The 22150-nt window shown below is 43.1% G+C and overlaps 1 protein-coding gene across 2 annotated transcripts in view; it reads right to left on the bottom strand.

Moving 5' to 3' along the window:
• The window catches only part of cpne4a (copine IVa), a 55329-nt gene that overhangs the window by 14224 nt on the left and 18955 nt on the right, over positions 1-22150 (bottom strand). Inside the window, exons 1-7 of one of the 2 annotated variants that reach the window (XM_053490685.1) lie at positions 18826-18872; positions 16005-16184; positions 13269-13340; positions 12716-12790; positions 8039-8122; positions 6460-6549; positions 933-1031 (exon numbers count right to left, since the gene is read on the bottom strand). In XM_053490685.1, coding sequence (XP_053346660.1) covers positions 933-1031; positions 6460-6549; positions 8039-8122; positions 12716-12790; positions 13269-13340; positions 16005-16025 — 441 coding nt within the window. In that variant the 5' untranslated portion in view covers positions 16026-16184; positions 18826-18872. Of the gene's footprint in view, positions 1-932; positions 1032-6459; positions 6550-8038; positions 8123-12715; positions 12791-13268; positions 13341-16004; positions 16185-18825; positions 18873-22150 lie in introns of those variants that run through there. The other variant, XM_053490684.1, reaches the window with a different exon arrangement.

The raw sequence follows: 22150 nt of genomic DNA, 5'->3' as shown, positions 1-22150 counted from the left end.
AGCATCGTCAATAAGACGACTCCTCCACCTACAGTATAACCGACACCCCCTGGGGATTTAAGCTCTGTGTGTGTTATGAAGGAAGTGTGTGTGTGAGACAGACAGAGAGAGAGAGACAGTCCTGCCAGCTCGGTGCTACATTACCTACATTTAGGCATTTGGCAGACGCTCTTATCCAGAGCGACTTACATTTTTATCTCATTACACATCTGAGCAGTTGAGGGTTAAGGGCCGCGCTCAAGGGCCCAACAGTGGCAACTTGGTGGTTGTGGGGTTTGAACCTGGGATCTTTCGAACCGTAGTCCAATGCCTTAACCAATGTTCTTCCAGCACTTTCATTTAAAATCCACTGAAGGATCACTGACACATAAGTTTATAATGATTTAAACTGAATCGGGGGTCAGGGGTCACAGGCTTCACGCCACGCCCACTCTGAGCTCGAACCCTGACCCTGTGACTCGGGTTGTGAAGAATGAAGCTCTGAGCTAATTTCCAGGAACGCTTTAATCCAGATTCCTTAAACTGAAACAAACTGGGTTCACAAGTGATGAATGTTTTTTTACAACAAACCACACACACACACACACACACACACCTGTAGGTTTATCCCAATCAATCTAAAGGACACTGACAAGAGAAGAGCTCTGAGTGTGATGGAACCTAATCTGCCTAAGACTTCACACCAACCGTACACCGTGATCTGCTCGTCTCCTCCCTGTCCATCACACTTCTCCCTCCGCAGACGTGACGGGACGTGACAACCTGAGACACGCTGCTCTGATCGCGCTTAAAAGCAGTCGCTTCACTGCAGATCTGGAACAGCTTCAGGAGATTCGCTTCGATTTATTCACTCGCTAACTGTCTAAGTGTGTGTGTGTGTGTGTGTGCGTATACACTAACTATGTGTGTAGGTGTACAGGTGTGTGTGTTACCTGCTTGCCGTCGATGGCTCCACGCATCTCTTTAAAAGTGGCTTCAAACTCGCCGATGAAGTCGTGTTTGCCGTTTGAGTCCCAGTCCCACACGGAGCACTGTGGAGAGAGAGGGAGCAATTAATTAAGACACTAGATCCCTAGATTACTCGCACAAGAACCCCACACACACACATACACACACACACACACACACACATTTTTCCAGTCAGTGTTCACATCCTGACAGTGGTGTTAAAGAAAAGTGTGTTTGGACAGTGTGACCTTTTCCTCCCACAGAGACTAAAGCACATTCGTCCTCCTTCACATGTGTGTGTGTGTGTGTGTGTGTGTGTGTGTGTCCTTAACTCAAGGTCTGAAAAAAGTTCCTGCACTGACTGCATTTTAATTAACCACCAGGATCCCTGGGATTTATACGCAGTGTGATAACTAGGGCTCTAATGTGAGTCAAGAAGGGATCTAAGATTTAAAGTGACTTGGCAGAGACACCTAGTGTGTATTTAGAACTATGGACAAGGGGTAAAGGTAAAGGCATCTAGGTTGAGATCTCGCCTACTGGATAATTAATGATAATGATAAAGGATAATACTGGATACTTATTCACTTAGTGCACTTTCAGTCATCTAGGAGGTTTATGGTGAGTCAAAAAGCAATCCTAAGGGTGGATTAGGGTAAGTGAGTCAGCTAGGGAGCATGGGATTGCAATGTGTAACTCAAATCAGTCAACTAGGAAGCTAAAATTGATCTATGGTGAGTTAATTATAGCTAATTCTTGTACTCACCGCAGATCGAGTCAGCTAGGTCTTTCACTTTAATCAATCTGTGTCATGTAGGAATCTGGAGTAAGTCATCAAGGGATCTACCGAGGAGTCAATTTGACATTTAGGGGAATTAGTGTTACATTTGCTAGAACTAGGGACAAAGTCAACAAATAATGTATTTGGACCTGTATAAAAATCCTGATCCTGGTTCATCTTGAATCTATTTGGTTGATTAAACTGGACCTTAAAGTGAAATCAACTATAAATCCAAGATTTGCGCGGGTCAGCTATATGACTTAGGGATATAGGATGAGTCAATTGGGCATCTATGTAGTTCCTACATTCTGGCCAGTAAACTAGGGATCTAGGAAACATTGATGAACTCAGATTCACTTAGTTGAATGGAGGTGAAGCAGCATGCCTGGGTGATCAAAGGTAGATTGAAGTATCTTGAGCAACTCAATTAAGACCCAGTGGTGAGGGAGCAGGAGGCAGAATTGTTATCAACATGTCAAATTAAGGAGGAGAGCTGAGAAAAAATACCATATTATCCACGCAGAAATGGAAAGCAGTCCGACCGAAACCCATCCTGCTGGAGTCATTAACCAAGTCTGTGTTTACGTCACATATATTTGAGATAGAAATTAGTTTGGATGGATTGATTATTAAAAAGAAAACAGTTCCCCTCAGTGCTCTACAAACGGACGTGTTCCTCCTGAGCACGCTCGCCAGCGACCAATTCCGTCCTGCACAGCCAGACCCAGCGTCCGCTGAGACGACAATTGTGTTTCTAAAAGAGTTCTGCTGAAAATATGGAGCGCAGTTTCCCCTGACATCAACCTCACCGCAGGAACCTGATTATTGTTCCCCTAAGGTTTGATTGAGGACCGCCTCTATGCAGTGTTGTAAGAGCACAGAGTCTTGCGGCGGTGTCGTTTATCGTTTTTTTTACGCAGTGTGTATTGTTCTCGAAGAATTTGATGACGTTTACACTGGGCAGGAAAAAAGAAAGTTTTCGTCAGTTTTTCAGAAATGCTGTGTGTCTCAATGGCTTTGTTAATGGCGGGTCAACTGCCTGTAACTGTGGACTGAAGGTACCACCCCCTAATGTCCCTGTGACCCATCAAAGAGCAGTAGCCACTCCCAATACCACTGTGACCAATCAGAGTAATCAGAGTTACTGCCCACCCCAATACCACTGTGACAAATCAGAGTTACTGCCCACCCCAATACCACTGAGACCAATCAGAGTAATCAGAGTTACTGCCCACCCCAATACCACTGTGACCAATTAGAGTGCACGGCCCATCCCTATACTACTGTGACCAATCAGAAACATGGCCCGCCCCAATACTACTGAGACCAATCAGAGAGCATGGGCCGCCCCTATATTACTATGACCAATCAGAGAGCACGGCCCGCCCCTATAATACTGTGACCAATCAGAAACATGGCCCGCCCCAATACTACTGAGACCAATCAGAGAGCATGGGCCGCCCCTATATTACTATGACCAATCAGAGAGCACGGCCCGCCCCTATAATACTGTGACCAATCAGAAACATGGCCCGCCCTTATACTACTGAGACCAATCAGCGAGCACAGCCCACCCCTAAACTACTGTGACCAATCAGAGAGCATGGCCTGCCCCTATACTACTGTGATCAATCAGAGAGCATGGGCCGCCCCTATACTACTGTGACCAATCAGAGAGCACAGCCCAGCCCAATACTACTGTGACCAATCAGAAAACACAGCCGACCCCAATACTACTGTGAACAATCAGAGAGCATGGCCCGCCCCTATACTACTGTGACCAATCAGAGAGCATGGCCTGCCCCTATACTACTGTGATCAATCAGAGAGCATGGGCCGCCCCTATACTACTGTGACCAATCAGAGAGCACAGCCCAGCCCAATACTACTGTGACCAATCAGAAAACACAGCCGACCCCAATACTACTGTGACCAATCAGAGAGCATGGCCTGCCCCTATACTACTGTGACCAATCAGAGAGCATGACCTGCCCCTATACTACTGTGACCAATCAGAGAGCATTGCCTACCCCTATACTACTGTGACCAATCAGAGAGCATTGCCTACCCCTATACTACTGTGACCAATCAGAGAGCATGGCCTGCCCCTATACTACTGTGACCAATCAGAGAGCACAGCCCACCCCTATACTACTGTGACTAATCAGAGAGCATGGCCCGCCCCTATACTACTGTGACCAATCAGAGAGCACGGCCCACCCCTATACCACTGTGAACAATCAGAGAGCACAGCCCGCCCCTCTACTACTGTGACCAATCAGAGAGCACAGCCCGCCCCTATACTACTGTGACCAATCAGAGAGCATGGGCCGCCCCTATACTACTGTGACCAATCAGAGAGCACAGCCCACCCCTATACTACTGTGACCAATTAGAGAGCACGGCCCATCCCAATACCACTGTGACCAATCCGAGAGCACAGCCCACCCCTATACTACTGTGACCAATCAGAGAGCACGGACCGCCCCTATACCACTGTGACCAATCAGAGAGCACGGCCTGCCCCTATACTACTGTGACTAATCAGAGAGCACAGCCCACCCCAATACTACTGTGACCAATCAGAGAGCATGGCCTGCCCCTACACTACTGTGAGTAATCAGAGGGCACAGCCCACCCCAATACTACTGTGACCAATCAGAGAGCATGACCTGCCCCTATACTACTGTGACCAATCAAAGAGCATTGCCTACCCCTATACTACTGTGACCAATCAGAGAGCACAGCCCACCCCAATACTACTGTGACCAATCAGAGAGGATAGGCCGCCCCTATACTACTGTGACCAATCAGAGAGCACAGCCCACCCCTATACTACTGTGACTAATCAGAGAGCACAGCCCACCCCAATACTACTGTGACCAATCAGAGAGGATGGGCCGCCCCTATACTACTGTGACCAATCAGAGAGCACAGCCCACCCCTATACTACTGTGACCAATCAGAGAGCACAGCCCACCCCTATACTACTGTGACCAATCAGAGAGCATGGCCTGCCCCTATACTACTGTGACCAATCAGAGAGCATGGGATGCCCCTATACTACTGTGACCAATCAGAGAGCACAGCCCACCCCTATACTACTGTGACCAATCAGAGAGCATGGCCCGCCCCTATACTACTGTGACCAATCAGAGAGCACAGCCCACCCCTATACTACTGTGACCAACCAGAAAGCACGGGCCGCCCCTATACTACTGTGACCAATCAGAGAGCATGGCCCGCCCCTATACTACTGTGACCAATCAGAGAGCACGGCCCACCCCTATACCACTGTGAACAATCAGAGAGCACAGCCCGCCCCTATACTACTGTGACCAATCAGAGAGCATGGGCTGCCCCTATACTACTGTGACCAATCAGAGAGCACAGCCCACCCCTATACTACTGTGACCAATCAGAGAGCATGGGCCGCCCCTATACTACTGTGACCAATCAGAGAGCACAGCCCACCCCTATACTACTGTGACCAATCAGAGAGCACGGCCCACCCCTATACCATTGTGACCAATCAGAGAGCATGGCCCGCCCCTATACTACTGTGACCAATCAGAGAGCACGGCCCACCCCTATACCACTGTGAACAATCAGAGAGCACAGCCCGCCCCTATACTACTGTGACCAATCAGAGAGCATGGGCTGCCCCTATACTACTGTGACCAATCAGAGAGCACAGCCCACCCCTATACTACTGTGACCAATCAGAGAGCATGGGCTGCCCCTATACTACTGTGACCAATCAGAGAGCACAGCCCACCCCTATACTACTGTGACCAATCAGAGAGCACGGCCCACCCCTATACCATTGTGAACAATCAGAGAGCACAGCCCGCCCCTATACTACTGTGACATGACTGAATACTGTCCGAAATGACATTGGTACCTGTTCGCTATTTGCAGCTGCATGTAAAATGTTTCTTGTGTTACTGTGATGAATATTTACTGGACTTGTATTTTTCAGACACAATACAGCTGTGTAGATAGATTTCTAAATCAAGAGCGACTTTCCTTTTTATCTGATTATACATCTGAGCAATTGAGGGTTAAGAGCCTTGCTCAGGGGCCCATGTGGCAACATGGTGGTGGTGCAGGGATTTGATCCTGGGATCTTCCCATCAGTCGTCCAATGCCTTACCCACCGAGCGACCCCCATTTAAAGTACATTACATTAGTACATTTAGGCATTTGGCAGACGCTCTTATCCAGAGCGACTTACATTTTTATCTCATTAGACATCTGAGCAGTTGAGGGTTAAGGGCCTTACTCAAGGGCCCAACAGGGGCAACTTGGTGGTTGTGGGGTTTGAACCTGGGATCAACCGAACCGTAGTCCAATGCCTTAACCACTGAGCTACCCCTGGTATAGTTATCTGAATGTCTGTATCACGTTGGTAGGAATGAAATGCACCAGATAAAGATGAAAGGACCATAATATTCCACACACTATTACATAAACGAGTGTGGTGACAAACAATCACTGCTGTCAGTACCGTATCATTCACATTGCACATCTCTATTAGCACATCTCCGCTCCGGCTCCTGTCTCTCTCTCTCGCTCTCTATTTCTCTCTGTCTCTCAGGTTCATTGAAGTTCTCCTTCCTTTAGCCTCTTTATCGCCGTACACACTTTCTCAAATAATAAAATGCGATATTTAGCCGAGGCTAATTTGTGTGTGTGTGTGTGTGTGTGTGTGTGTGTGTGTGGCTCACCTTTAGTATCCTATCATGATCTCCGCTGCACAGACAGTTGAGTGAGGTTTTGAACGTCTTCCACACCGGGTTGAGGTTGTTCATTACCGTCTGTGACACAGAAGCACATCAGATCATATCTCATACTTCTATATTTTTTGTGATGAAGCAGCAGAACCTCAGCACTAGTAGAAGTTTCTCTTCCGTAAATGGGCATTAAAAATTGTTATGTTAAAGGAAAATGCCATTACATGTATACTTTATAGTACATTCAGTGCACTGTGATGTGATCTCGCCATGAGGGGCGGGGCTTATTTCACTCCCACGTTGTTTTAAGCACGTCAGGCATTTTCTGAAAGTTTGCATTGTGACTTGATCCCGCAGTCTTAGAGACCGACCCTGTCAGTGCTGTCTCAAAGGGAGGGGCTTATTCACGTAGGGTCACTTCTCAATCATGTCAGTACAACAACAGCAGCCAATCAGGAGTGTGTGTGTGTGTGTGTGTGTGTGTGTGTGTGTGTGTGTGTGAGCGTTTGCAAGCAGAAGACGGTAAACATGTTTAGTGTGTAACCTGTCTCATGTCTGATTATTGTGTATACAGAGGGATGAAGATGAAGAGATGTACAGAACAGCACAAGACTTTTAAAGCCCCCTGGCCCCCCACCTCCAAACAGCCCCCCGAAAACCCACGCCACCCCCCCACCCCTCCACTCCTCCGTAACGTCTGAGCGTGCTTCTCGGAACACGTAATTTATCTTGGAAGATCGATGAAAGCATTTTTCTCAACATTTCACCTGCTGAGCTCCATGATTGCGAATTTAATGGAAAGAAACTAAAAGGCGTCTCTGGGCCGTGAACACACGCGGCTCCCAAATGTACGGCGTCATCACGCTGAAATTAAACATGGATTTTTCTTTTTTTTCTGCCAATTTCAAATGAACACAGTGATAAAAATAATATGGTATTTCAGTAAATCCCACAAAGTGAGCAGAAATCAAAAACACTCCTGGATACTGATGAGAGAAAACCTGCTTAAATCATAAAATAATGTTATGTGAGGTTTAATGTCTATTTATTTCATATTTTACTTTATGTTCATGTCTTCTCTAAATGTTTGACATGCTGTGAGCACTTCCTGTTTCAGTGGCGAGTATCTTCACCATAATATGTCAATGGGGCAAATTTGGACACCTCCTGCGCACCAGGGGTACAACTTATACCCTCCTGACGGTGTGCACGCCTGTTGAAATGACCTCCTGCATATTTAATATTTATTTAAAAAAAATCTTGCTCTGCAATAGAATCTGTCAAATGTTATTCTGTGGGATTTTTGGCCGCTATTTATGATTAGAGTGCAAAAATATGATTATAGTGTTGGAAATTGGTGATATTGGTGATATTATTATTGGGTGGCTGGAACAGATAATCTGTATTTACATTATTTCCTATGGGAACATGCACATGAACAGGGAACAAGAACTCGCCTTTGGAACGGATTTGATTCATATATGTGTTGTTTATTGTAGATTGTTGTGTGTGTGTGTGTGTGTGTGTGTGTGTGTGTGTGTGTGTGTGTGTGTGTGTGTGTTTTATGCGTCACCTCTGTCCTGTACACCAGCTGCTGTGTTCCGTCATCGTTCACTCTGTAAATCTCCAAAAACGGATCTGATTTGCTGAAAAAGTCCTGCAGGGGAACAACAACACGACTAAATAAAATAAAATAAAGGTTTAATAGCTATAAGTGCGCACTATATAGTAGCCGAGTGCACAGGGTGAGATTTGGCCACATTAGCTGATTTGCTTCTCCCCCTGGATGAGAGGCTCTGGTGAGTGATGCACCAAGTCATGTAGTAAAACAGCACGATTGGTTTACACGTGTTTATTTTCAGAAGACGTTAAACAGAAGATCAGCAGAAAAAGAGGAAGTGTGATACGTAGTGATACATAGTGATACATAGTGATACAGTATGTAGTGCATCATCACAGCTAGAAAGCCTGATGGTTTCTCTTTGGAGTCAGAATAAATTAATTGTCCTGAAGTCAGATACGTACAGTACAAGTCAACGGATTTTTTGGATGCATCGTCTAAGTTGATGTTTGTTTGTTGTTGTTTATTAGTGATTAATTTTCTCCATTCTACAACAATACTGGGGATTTCAATACGAAGAAATAAGAAGTTAGTCATTAGGTAATTAACAGTCAGATGTTATATTAAGACATGAAGGTCAGCTGTTCTGGAACGGTTTTTACAAGATCAGTATTATAATCGAGTGTGTTTGTGAAACCCATCATGATGAAACAATTTAGAAATTGGATTAAGATTCTGATGTGTGATTCTGAAAAATTGAATTGAAGTAACCTCAGTAAATTCTGCTAAAACCTCCGTTTATTATGAGCAGACTTTCAGACGCACTAACAACTGTCTCCACTGTCTCTCTCTGTCTCCTCTGTCTCTCTCTGTCTCTCTCTGTCTCCACTGTCTCCACTGTCTCTCTCTGTCTCCTCTGTCTCTCTCTGTCTCTCTCTGTCTCCACTGTCTCCACTGTCTCTCTCTGTCTCCTCTGTCTCTCTCTGTCTCTCTCTGTCTCCACTGTCTCCACTGTCTCTCTCTGTCTCCTCTGTCTCTCTCTGTCTCTCTCTGTCTCCACTGTCTCTCTCTGTCTCTCTCTGTCTCCACTGTCTCTCTTTGTCTCCACTGTTTTCACTGTCTCTCTCTGTCTCCACTGTCTCCACTGTCTCTCTCTGTCTCTCTCTGTCTCCATTGTCTCTCTCTGTTTCTCTTTCTCTTTCCTTCTCTCATTCCAGATTTCAGAAGTATAGGACAGGTATGTGTGTGTGTGTGTGTGTGTGTGTGTGTGTGTGTGTGTGTGTGTGTGTACTTCATAGGGGTAGCACATGTGTTTCGGTGTGTATACTGTATGTGCAATGTTTCTAATATTTTTGTCCTCTCATTTCTTGGGTTCAAGAAAATCTCTCTCATTTTAGCACATCATCCCTCTATTATTTCTTCATCCCTCTCACTCATCCCTCTCTCACCTCTCGCTGTTTCTCATCCCTCTTATCTCTCTCTTATTCCTCTCACTTGCCCGTCTCATATCCTTCTCATTCCTTACACTCGCCCAGCCTTCGTTCTTTTCTCTTCTTCGTTCCACTTTTTATCTGTCTCTTTTAAAATGTATTTCAGAGCTGCTTCATTGGCATAAAATTTAAACCCTTTTACTAATTTAAAAACAGATTCCGAATCTCACTTCCTCTCTTTTATCACTCCTTTACTCTCTCTCTCTCTCTCTCTCTCTCTCTCTCTGGGCACAGGCTGGTAAATGGCTGCAGAGTGGCAGAGTGTGCCCACGTGGGCAGAGGCTCCTGTGAGCTTCCTCAAACAGCACCTCTCGTCGATCGTTTGAACCGCCCCCCTCCCCAACCCCCCACCCCCGCCCCTCCCAGCTCCCCTCGGCGCGGCGGCAGGTGTGTATCTCCCGGACATCCTCGTCTGGGCTCCCGGCTGGGAACCAAAACCTCGACGTAAAGCACACAGCAGCCTTTTCCTCTTCAGCAGGAGGGTCACGAAATCCACCTCTGTTCGAGAGTTCACGTGCCGTGGGAGCTCCAGCAGTGTGCTCGCGGTCGTCCTCAATGCGGTGATCAAAGGCGCCATTCCATTCGCACCTTTGAAGTCCCAGGCGCACAGCATCACGTCTCTCACTTCAGCGTCCGCTGCGTGACTCCGCTCTGTAGACTTCCAGGACCAGACAGACCCGAGCTTCACTCCCTGCCCTCCTTTACAGCTCAGGAAGAAGTCAGGGTCCATTCCCACGGCCCCGCCCCGCCCCTTCGCACACCTGCAGAGGGGGAGGCCACCTACCTAGTGAGACTTCAGAGTGAGCAAGGTGCGATAGAAGATTTAAGCTCACACCACAATAGATATACATATTTTAAAAAACTATTGCTTTTTTCCTTCTTCTTCTCTGTTTCTGCAGTAACTGTGTAAATTTTCTCACCAGTAAGACAATAAAAGTTTTTCTCATCTCTTACACACACACACACACACACACACACACACACACACACACACACACAAACACACACACTATAACTCACAAATCTATAGCTTTAAGACGTATTCTTTTCACCTGTACTAACACATGGTGTGACTTCTACAGTGACACAATTCCATAAAGTTTATCTATTTATTTGTTTGTTTGTTTGTTTGCTTGCTTGTTTGTTTACAGCATGCAGGGCTTGTCTGAGATTTACAATATCTTCCTGATGATCCTTTAGTCTAACTCCTGCCCTTCACTATTTAGCACACAGCTGGTGGGACGAGCAGAGGTGTGAGAAAGACCAGAGCAAAGGTGTGAAAACAACAAACAGCTGGAATTCCTCTGGAAAATGTCACCTTTGATAAAATAAGCTCCGAACAGATGTGCTGTCTGTGATCATGTGCAAGCGGCATGAGATGAATCAGTGATTAATCATAAATTTATGATTAATGAGCACAAATGGATCAGAAGGTTCGTCTTCCTCATGCTGTATTTAAACCACGATTTGATCTCAAACACGATCTTAAGAACTTAAATGTATCGAAAAGCGAACGTCCCAGGACATGACTCACGAATCAAAGCTTTATTGAGTGAATTCAGTGTTTGAAAAGATTCTATTCTGTAAAATAATTCACTACAGTACAGGGGTGTGTGTGTGTGTGTGTGTGTGTGTGTGTAGTCCAGGCAGCGCTGCATTATCATTTGCTTACAGAGCATTATCGCCGTAATTCACAACTAAACTGATGAAGAGGCGATTCTCAGAGTGGAGGAAATGAAGTTTTATTGTTTCCCTGCTGTTGTTGAGCTCAGGTTTAATTTCTCTCTCCGCAAAATTCAGTGTCCCAAAAAATATCTAATAAAAAACCAAAGGGTTTTGACCAGAGCTCAGTTTTGGTCTTCATGAGAGACAGGTTCATCATGGAGCTCGATGGGTTTTACAAACACACTCGAGACGATACTGTTCTTGTGAGACCTGATCCAGAACCGCCGACCTTCAGGTCTTAACATAACAACTGAGTGTTAGTGTTGGTGTTGTTGTTGTTGTTACTTAATTACTTAATGCCACTGATGGTCTATATCACTTTATCTTGTGTACAGGGACACAGGAGGGACTGGAGTCTAGCCCAGGGGACTCAGGGGACGAGGTGGGGTCGATACCTGTGAATTTCAGAAAGAGCTTCTGTCTTAATCTCAGTAAATTATGCTACAACTTCAGAACAGACGCAACATTGAAAACTCTCTCTCTCTTTCTCTCTCTCTCCATCCTACCATCTCACCGCCCCTCTCGTCCTCTCTCTGTCCCCTTCCTCCTCTGTCTCCTGTCCCTGTGTACATTCTGTCCTCTCAGTCTCACTGATTTATGTGGAAGAACCTACACTCGTGTGTCTTTGTATCTCTCTTTCCCCGTCTCTCTCTCTCTCTCTCTCTCTTTCTCTCACTCTCTCCTCGTCTTATCAGTCCGTCAGTGAGGCTATAAAGTTGGACTTTCTTTCTCCTCTTCCGTGTCTCAGTTCTCTCAATCAATCTTCATTCCTCTCCTTCTTCTTCTCTCTCTCTCCTATTAACCTGTCCCTTCTGCTCTGTCTCTCTCCTTATCTCTCTCTCTCTCTACCTCATCCATCTGTCAATGTCATTCTCTCTCTCTCTCTCTCTCTCTCTCTCTTTTCTTTCAATTAGAGCCTGAAGTTGAACTTTCTTCCCTGGTCTTAATCCCTCAGAGTTTCAGCACTGTCTGTCTCATCTCTCTCTCTCTCTCTCTCTCTCATGTTCTCTTGCCCACTTTTTCTTTCTTTCTAACTCAGTAGCTTCAGGACCACCTTGAGTATTCTTACATGTGCATATTAATGAGCGGTGGGCGTGTCTAATTGTAAAACAGCTGTGAGCTGGGAAGCAGTTTATACGAAGGTTTTATTTAAATATGCTTAAATAATAATGATGTTTCTATACCAATTAGTAACATTTTAGCGCCATACTTCATCTATTAATATTATACATTAATCCTTTATAAATCTTAAACAATATATCTATATGACACGTTAAACGTGACCTCATTTCCTGTCTGTCTGACTCTCACTTCCTGTATAAAGCATGACCTCATGTTAGAATAATAATCCTGCCACTCAGATGATTGAAACGATCTCTCTACTGTGTGTGTGTGTGTGTGTGTGTGTGTGTGTGTGTGTGTGTGTTTGCGCATATATATATATATATATATATATATATATATATATATAAACCTTATCATCCAGTTTCCTGGCACTGAATGACAGCTCCACGTAGTCGTTGTTCCCTGTCAGTTCCTCCGCAGTCACCTTATAAGGGAATATACGCAAGGCATTATGGGTAATTACATTTATTAGCACATTCATAAGAAGAATAAGAGATAAATAAGTTAAGATTTTAAGTTATCCCTATATTATATCACATGACAGGTGTTGCTGGGCAGAAAGAGGAGGAGCTTAGGTCACATTCTCGCTAAATCTGATCATGTGACATCGAGTCGCTCAGTGCAGTAGCTAGCATAAATCTGACACTACAGATGCTAAACTAATGCTAGTTAATCTCATCTCGCCAAAATTAGTTTTCTTCATGCATTTAAATCCATGTTCAGTAATAACCAGCTGCAATAGCTATTAGCTAACGTTCAGGAAACACTCCTATCTCCTAAATACGTGTACTTCAGGCCCCTCCCCATTGACCCAGCGACACCCGTCAATCTGTAAATCAGCACCATAATAATAATAATAATAATAATAATAATAATCTAAAGCAGGAGGAGGGAAGGCGTACCATGATGGTGGACTTGCCCACGGTGTTGCTGTGTTTCAGCAGAGCTTTAGACAGCTTTCTCTGGGACACAATCTGTTCGGGGGACGGAAAAGACACAAGAACACAGCCGTCACGTCTCACACATCCCAGCTCGTTTTTTTTCTTATTTTTTTCTGAGAAGGAAAGCCGAGCTGTGGTGGAGGAGATGACAGACGCCAGACGGAAAGTCTCAGAGCCACAAGTGTGATGAAAAGACCAACATGTGGCAATGAATCAGTTCTGCAAACATAAAGTGGTACAATTCCACTGGATGTGGATTCGCTCCAATTTACTGGGTTTTCATTCATTTCTTTCAAAAGCCAATATTTATGAAGTCGGTGTAGCACCTCGTCACTGCCAGCTCTCTTTCACTGGACCAAATGCGATTTTTCATTTGTCTTGCGTTCCAGGGTTCTCATTTCTGGTGGAAGATGGATGGGAGCTATGCTGGACACCCAGGGTCTGGGCTCCAGATGATTCAGATGTGTTGGGGTACTTGGCTGATGAGCAAAGTTGTCCATGAAGAGGTGTTTAAATATGTCCAGAATTCTGGGACTTTTAACTTAAACAAGCAAAATCTTAAATCTTAACAGATAAAATAATTATTTTCTGCAGTGTTAATAAAATAAAAGTGATACAGATGTGATATATATCGATATACGGTATGAGATATATGCAAATGTGATATAGATGTAATATACAGTAGGTGTAAAACAGATGTGATATAGAGGTGATAGAGATGCAATACAGATGTGATACAGGTCTTTTGCAGATGTTACACAGATGTGATACAGATTTTATAAAGGTGAGAAAGACATGCTACATGCGATACAGTATATACGCAATACAGATGTGATACAGATGTGATATACAGTAGATGAGCTGGATATGATAAAGATATAATATAGATGTGGATGTATTATGGAATAGATGTATTATGGATGTAACATGTAATATAGCTGTAATAAAGATGTGATATAAATGTGATATTAACATGGTAGATGTGATACAGATACAAATGTGATAGACGTAAAACAGACATGAAATGGATGTGATATTTGTTATGAAGATGTAATGTATGTAATATAGATGTGATAAGGATGTGTTATAAATCTGATAGCGATGTAACAGATGTGATGGAGTTGTGACCTGGGTATTATGAATGTAATATAGATGCTGACAATACAAGAGATCATAAGTTTTACAGCCCAAATTTTCCACCATCCTGAATAAAACTTCAAGCAGAAAAAAAAAACCCTCAGGAAGCAAAACAAGGTCAAAGCTTCATTATGGTCAAAGACCACACCTCACTTAGACTCACTGACAAGCCAGACCTTGGAGTCTGATGAACAGAAAGAATGCTGAGCGAGAGAAAAGAGGTCGAGCGTATGTCTCGTACACTGAAACACAGTTTCTTATCAACTTTACTGACATCTGAAACAGAACAACCCTGAAGCCAGGGGAATCGGAGTAACCTTCACTTAACACCAAGCTTCAGAAGTTAGGAAAAGTGACGGCGCATTTGAATTATGCATGAACTAAACTAGATTCTAGATTTTACAGTAAATCAGATGCTACCACGTACCCTAAAGGGACATTTCTTCCCAAGTCTAACTTTTAAAACTTTTCCAATCTTGTGAAACTCCAGTAATTATCCTCCATTTCTCTAAATGACAAAAACAACTTCCTGGAGTTTTTTTTGTACGGTGACAAATGCATGAAAGAAAGCAACGAATCTCAAATCTTAAAAATCCTATACCCCAACACCACCACAAAATGTACTGTAAAGTGTAATACTACACATTTAAACAAAGACATTTGTACAAAACATGGCTTCAGGAAATGTCCTAGAAGCGTCACGCTGGAGTTGAAGCTCTTTTTCCTAAGTATGAAACTAATCCTAATGGTAATAAACGTTTTGTGGAACCTGGATGCTGCTTCACCGCTTTACAAGTTCATGTATGTTCACTGATCTATGATGCAAAACTAAACGGCGATTCACATACAGCATCGGTCCGGTGAGTCGCGTGCCTTGGGTGCCTCATTCATGGTCTTCTCCTTCCCTTTCTTCAGTTCCAGAGTCAGAGCGCTCTTTCCCCTCTATGGAGCACATCACTGAGAAGGTCCGGTTGCCAAGTCTCGACCACTTCCTTGGCTTCTTCAGCTTCAGCTTCAGCCATAGACGATCATCCTTCTGTTCAGACCAACTGCTGCCACTTCTACAAACCAAGGATCTGCATCTTCTGCTTCTTCCTCCCTGACTCCAACCTCAACTCTCACCTCCCGTCCCCTTTACCCATCTCCATTTCTCTCTTTTTTTTTGTTAATAAAATGTCCCGTGTTTCCTACTAACTCCAACAAGCTCTCTGTATCTGTGTTCCTGCGTGCCCGGCTCGAGGCTTTGCACCACTAATATTCATTTGCGTTCTCAGGTTCAGGATTTAGTAATACGTAGCTTAAAGATTAAATAACATTATTTTCAGTAAAATTGTTTAATTTTATATTTATATATATTTAGCCACCTAATGCCTAACTAGCCTGTTTGCTGTGCATTTGAGCTTTTCTTTTATATATCTTTTCAACAGTGGGAAAAAAAACAAGAAGAACCACAGAGAACGCAGCACTGCAAGCCCAAAGCAACCAGGTTCTAGCTTCAGGCACCAGTTTATTTTTACAGAATGTATATGTAAATATGCAAGTGTGTGTGTGTGTACGTACCTGTCCGAGTGTACACTCCATGGCCCCCAGGCAGTCAGCCTCCTTGGTGCCGTTGTGACTGCTGCTGATGTCGTAGAGCTCAAAGCGGAGACGCTGCACCTCCTCGAAGTAGTAGTCGAGGGTGAAGACTTTGGAGAACGTGGGGTTGATGGAGCTCCTGATCACCTCCGTCCTGTCCACCTGCATGGCAAAGACAAAGACATGGCAAAAGTCAATCCTTTTAATTGGTCAGAAGGTGTTGATTCGTTTCTAGTGAGGGATTTATATTAACAAGCTTGTTATAACATGTTCTAATCCATTCTATAGTAACAGCGTGAACACAGGGAAATATACAGCACACAGTCTACTAAAAATAATTCGACTTACAGTTTTCAGGTATTTTCAGGACAGAGGAGTTCATGCTTCTTTGGAGTTCCTTCCTAAAGTTATAAGCTGTGATTTTTTGTTTGTTTGTTTTTCGCTTTATTAAACACAGGATACGGTACAGTATGTCAAGTGAATAAAATGCGATCTGACGATGCTTGCTTGCTCACATCCATACAGATTTGCTATGAGATCATCCTGAAGGAGTGACTAAGAGCCATTTGTCTGTTAATTTACAGATTATTTTAATACTCTATTTAATATTTAAACGTAGAATTTAGATCAGCATTTATTTTATCAATGTATCATTAATAAATATAATGTATATAATATAAATGTGACCCATCGCATTAATATTTTCATGTGTAAATGACACAGTAGGAAAGAGAGAACCCTCAACCTCATTTTAACACCAGGATCTCTCCGCTACCCAGAGATGCACCAGCAGAGCTGATATATGTGTAAAGTGCTTGTTTTTCCATCACAACTTGAGTTAACAGCTTGGATTGTGTCCGTTAAAGTGATTTAATGCAATGTTTCAGATTAAAACTTCGACAGTTCTGCTGAAGCATCTGGAACATTAGGTTTTTATCATGAAATTTTTGCCAAAATTAAAAATTTGTCATTTCCCCACTGCCCTCTATTGGCCAGAGTTCAAAACTAACCCGTGTGTCTTAATATCTGACTTGGTATGACGACCCATCAACTTTTTTTTTTTTTTTTGGCTATTTTTAAAAGAAATGTAAAGAATTAATATACCCTTGCAATATATTGTGTTTAAATCCTTCTTACACCTAGTATTCACCTTCATAAACACAAGCCTGTGACTTTATCAAAGCCCTTTCATTATATGTACATTTCTGTACTTTATATTCTTATCTTTTATATAAGACCCTAAATATACAGTACATATCCATTAGAACTTTTCATGTTATCCAGAAAACAGAGTTTAGGGATTTTAACCTGAAAAAAAAGTGCTTTACGCGCACACACAAACACATGGTCACAGTGTTATGATAAATAGTCCATGTGCACACGAATGTTGACTATAAGTGTGACGCATGCGCACTGAGACCGAGTATGGGAGACGTTTACCCACAATCCCACAGTGCGAGAGGGAGAAGAACCATTGACCCAGTTGTGATCGTAGACCACGCTCGTTTAACATGTTAAAATTCATTTAGCATTTTTTCTTGCCTTGCAATAACACTCACAGATCGAGTTACTCACAATCCAAGGTTCCACTGTAATACAATATTACAGAAAAACTGCAACCCTGACCAAGATAGATCACTTGTGATCTAAGGAGGAATAAATGAATGAGCCGAGGCAGTCAGGGGTATCATACTAAATATCATCATTAATTTGACTCAAAATTAGCCATCAACAGGAAGTAAAGCATGCTGCAATGGTTTGCAACATATTGTACATCGTGGTTTGCTGGTCTGAACCTAGAAAAAGTTTTAATTTTACAAAATAATAAAAACCTGGTGAGCCAGCTATGAGTGATTAGTAAAAAGTCATAAATTTATAAGGTGCAGGGTATGGATGAAGCTCATCACAAAGAAGATATGTAGAAACTGAACAACAAAATATTGGTGACAAAACAATAAGAAGAAATAATGCTGGACCGCTTTTGCTTTCATTTATAAAGATCAAGCCATCTGCTTACTGTTAGTGAATAGGGTTAAGTATTTAAATGAATACTTCTTACTTAAAAGTTAATTTTGAGTCAGGAGAGAAATAAATATAAACCAGAATAGAGCTCTGAGAGTAAATTGTGTAAATAAGCTAAAACATTATTAGCGCTGGAAAATGGCTGTAGAAATCAGAAATAATACACTGTGCTTAACCATCTAGGACCTGTAGGGGTGCCATTTCTTTTAGGATCATTTTGGTTTGTCCAGATTTGTTGAGGTTTGGAGAAAAGAACAATTATTTGTTTTAGAATAAAAAATATTATTCAAAAAATCTCAGTTAGCGCTGTTGTTTAGTTTATTATTTAGTCGCTACTCACCTTAATGCTAATTCTCCCCAATGCTAATCAAGTTTATTTTCTTCACTTTTAATATTTTTTGCATTACAATAACAAGTCTGGTGGCTATGTAAATCTAAAGTTAATATGTTTAATCTCAAAGAGATCACGCCAAGCACTTCCTGTGTGCGTCCCTTCTTTCAGTGTTAGCATCATAAGTTGAGTTTTCACTGCAGGAAACATTTTCCCCCCAGTAACTATTAATTAAAATCCAGCTCCACTTCCACAAAACTTTTATCTCGACCCTGAGCTGTTGAAGATGGAGAGTGTGTGGAGCGTGTGTGTGTGAGATTAGCATCAAAATTGATCTCTACACTAGAGCGAGCAAAAGCTAATGATGTGGAACAGCAGGAGCGACGCGGGGTTTCAGAAATGAGATTGTGTAGACGGAGGAATAGCGTAAGCTAGCGCCTTCTCTCTAACCTGATCCGGAGGTTAGTCTGAGCCGCTCACTTCTCCTGAATCCGCCGCTCCACCTCCCTGCTGATCGTCATTAACACTTTAACATCTAAACATTTAAAACACTCGTTTAGAGAAATGAGAATAAAAATGCAGAGCGTGTGAATCAGACTGATTTAGCTTTAACGCTAACAGCTGAAGCAAGGACATCTGTCTCTGAAAGCATCTCTCTCTCTTTAGCTCTCTCTCTCTTTCTTTATCTCTCTCTTTATCTCTCTCGCTCTTCTATCTGCCTTCACTGAAAAATCTCTCCCCCATTTCAGTGACTATTTGTCACGCCCTTTCTTACCCTTTATCAATCTCTCACTCTTTCTATTTCTGTCACTCTGTCTCTCTTCTCTCATCATGTGTTTCTTTCTGTCTGTATTTTTTCTCTCTTATCCTAACTCTTTCTTTCTCTGTACCCCTGTCCCTATCTATCTGTCTATCTATCTAGCACTCTAGTTTGTCTTTCTCTTCCACTCTTTCTCAGTTTCAGTCACTCTTTATCTCTCTCTCTCTCTCTTTCTGTTCCTTTCTCTAAAACCACCTTTCTCTTCCTTTTCACTCACTTTCTATCTTCTTTTTTTATATTTATCTCTCTCTCTCTACAGTATCTACACCTTGCTCTTTGTCTCTTTCTGTCTCTATCTGTTTCTCTGTCTCTCGTTCATTTGCTTATTCTGTTTTCTCCACTTTCTGTCTCTCTTATTCTATCTATCTATCTATCTATTTATCGCTTTCTCCTTGTCTCTCTCATTTACTCTCTTTTTCTGAGACACTACATGTCTCTCTATATGTCTGTCTCTCTAAAAACATTCTTTTCTCTCTTTCTATCACACTATCTATCTGTCTCTTACGCTGTGTAATTTTTCTCTTATTCTCTCTCCTAGTTCTTCTGTCCTTTTCTCTGTCCCTTTGTCCCTCTGCAATCTCTATCTACATTCATATGCACCGTCTGTCCAAACAAAAAAAGGTGCACAATCTAAAATATTACTGAATCACCAGTTGCATTGATTTCACACACACACACACACACACACACACGCACACACACGCACACACACACACACACACACACACACACACTCTGTGGTGTCCAGTTCATGTGTGTAAATGATTCCTCGTGCTCCCAGAGCCACTCTCTCACACTCTGAGTCCTGGAACATGGCTGTGCCATCAGTGAAGAAGAAACCCTCCATAGATGTGATCCTCTGGTGATTCAGTACATTCAGGTGGTCAGCTGACTTCATTTTATTGCCCCATAACGTTACTGAGTCTCGACCTGAGTAACTGATCAACCCCAGATCATAACACTGTCTCCAGAGGCTTGTACAGTGGACACTACGCATGATGAGAGCATCGCTTCATGTCCTTCTCTTCTCACCCTGACACGCCCATCACTCTGGGATAGGCTCAGTCTGGACTCATCAGGTCACATGACCTTTCTCCATCACTCCAAAGCCCAGTCTTTATGATCCCTAACAAACTGAAGCCTTTATTCTGATGAGTCTCACTAACAAGTGGTTTCTTATGGACACACGGCTGTTTAGTCCCAGTCCTGTGAGTTCTCATCACATTTCACTAAGGCTCTCATTACTACTGCTGCTTTTTTTATGCAACTTTTTTTCGGACTACATTTTTGAGCACCTTCCTTCCACAAAGTTGACGGTTTGGCACTATCCTCCCAAGTGTTGATAATGTGTTAAAGGGTTTTTAACCCAGATCCACTTCAAATCTCCTTAGTTGTTTTCTTTGCTTGATGCGACCCAATATGTCTGTATGTTTGTATGTCTGTCCAGCCAGATTATGTCACAGCATCACGCGAAACCGTCTGGACAGAATTTAATAAAACTTCAGCAGTAGTTTGGTATCCACCTAAAGTTAACCTTGCATCATTTATTAAATCAAAATGTTGAGTAGCAGTAGTGAAGTTATGAGCAGTTTTGTGCCTGTTGGATTTACGCATTTCGGTTGGCGGGAATGTACTTTGCCTGTAAAAATAAAAGAAAGGTTTTATCTATACACTGAGTCAGAACTATTTCTCTCAATGATATCTTTACATTCTATACATTAGATGACCAGAAACCAGTCTCAAAAACATGTCTGTCTGTCTGTCTGTCCAGTCAGATTGTGTCTCAGCATTACACGAAACTGTCTGTACAGACTTTACTAAATCTCCTGCTGTCCTTAGATCTCTACCTGAAGTTTAATCTGCACCATCAGTGAATCTAAATGTGGAGTAAAAGTGATGTTATAAACAGTTATGTGTGGGATTTAATAATCTACTGTAAAATAATCTACTAATGCGCTACTGTCTCAATGTAAACAAACACCTGCACCAATAGATATTAATTAGAAAAGATAAAGTGAATATTTTGACTGGGATTAGTTCATATTTTCACTTTGGCTGAAATAACAGCGCTAGGACCCTGCCCTGATGGGGAGTGTCTTCTATGCATCGGTGTCTTTGGGGGGCGGGGGGTTGGGGGTGGTGATCCAATAGAGGCGGGGAAAACGGGCTTAACCTGGGTGTCTATTGTCTTATGCAGTCTGGAAGTTGACTAAATGATGGGGGGGTAGTTTTTCCTCTGCTGTGGGGTCAGATTTGGGGAAACAGGGGTGCCTACGGGGGTCAGCGGGGAAGCTGGCTCCAGAAGGGGGGTTTTATTTTTTTTTGGCCCCTCTGATGCTTTCCTCCCCATCCCTAAGGCTTCACTTCTCCCGCTTCATCACACCAACATACAGGTAGGGTTTTGAGGTGCGGGTCGCTGGGAGGCGGGGGAGGTGGTACTCCTCTGTCTCCTCGTGTCCACCTACATCTCAATCACACATTACAACTTAGACACTCTCATTACTTACTGTCACATGACACATACATATAGGGCTTTGGGGGGTGGGCACATCGAATGGCATCCAGGGGGCGGTCTGTTTATTCACCCTTCCCTCTGGTGCCAGTGCCCACTTCTCAATTTTAAGTCGCACATAGACATTTAGGGCTCTGGGGAGGGGAGCTGACACAAGCTTGTGGAGGGTGCCCCTCCCCTTTTTTAAAGCACCCCTGTTTTAAAGCAACTTAAAACAACACACAACAACACTACATTTATGCGGGTGGGGTGAAGCACAGGGTCTTCCTTTTTTTTTAATGTATTTTTTACATTTTATTTCTTACGCCCCTGTTCTCTGTTTTCTGTCAAGGGCTGGGGGCTGAGAGGATGAGCTGGCCGCCCGATCGGGGTCAGGACTGGTGGTCTTCTCTGCTGCTGCAGGGACCGGGGTGGTCTTCTTGTCCCCACGCCAGAGCGAAAGG

The sequence above is a fragment of the Clarias gariepinus genome, unplaced genomic scaffold, assembly GCF_024256425.1.
Source record: "Clarias gariepinus isolate MV-2021 ecotype Netherlands unplaced genomic scaffold, CGAR_prim_01v2 scaffold_30, whole genome shotgun sequence".
Classification (NCBI taxonomy): domain Eukaryota; kingdom Metazoa; phylum Chordata; class Actinopteri; order Siluriformes; family Clariidae; genus Clarias; species Clarias gariepinus.
Note: the sequence above shows the minus strand (reverse complement) of the source record. Positions and strands in the feature narration are given on the sequence as shown.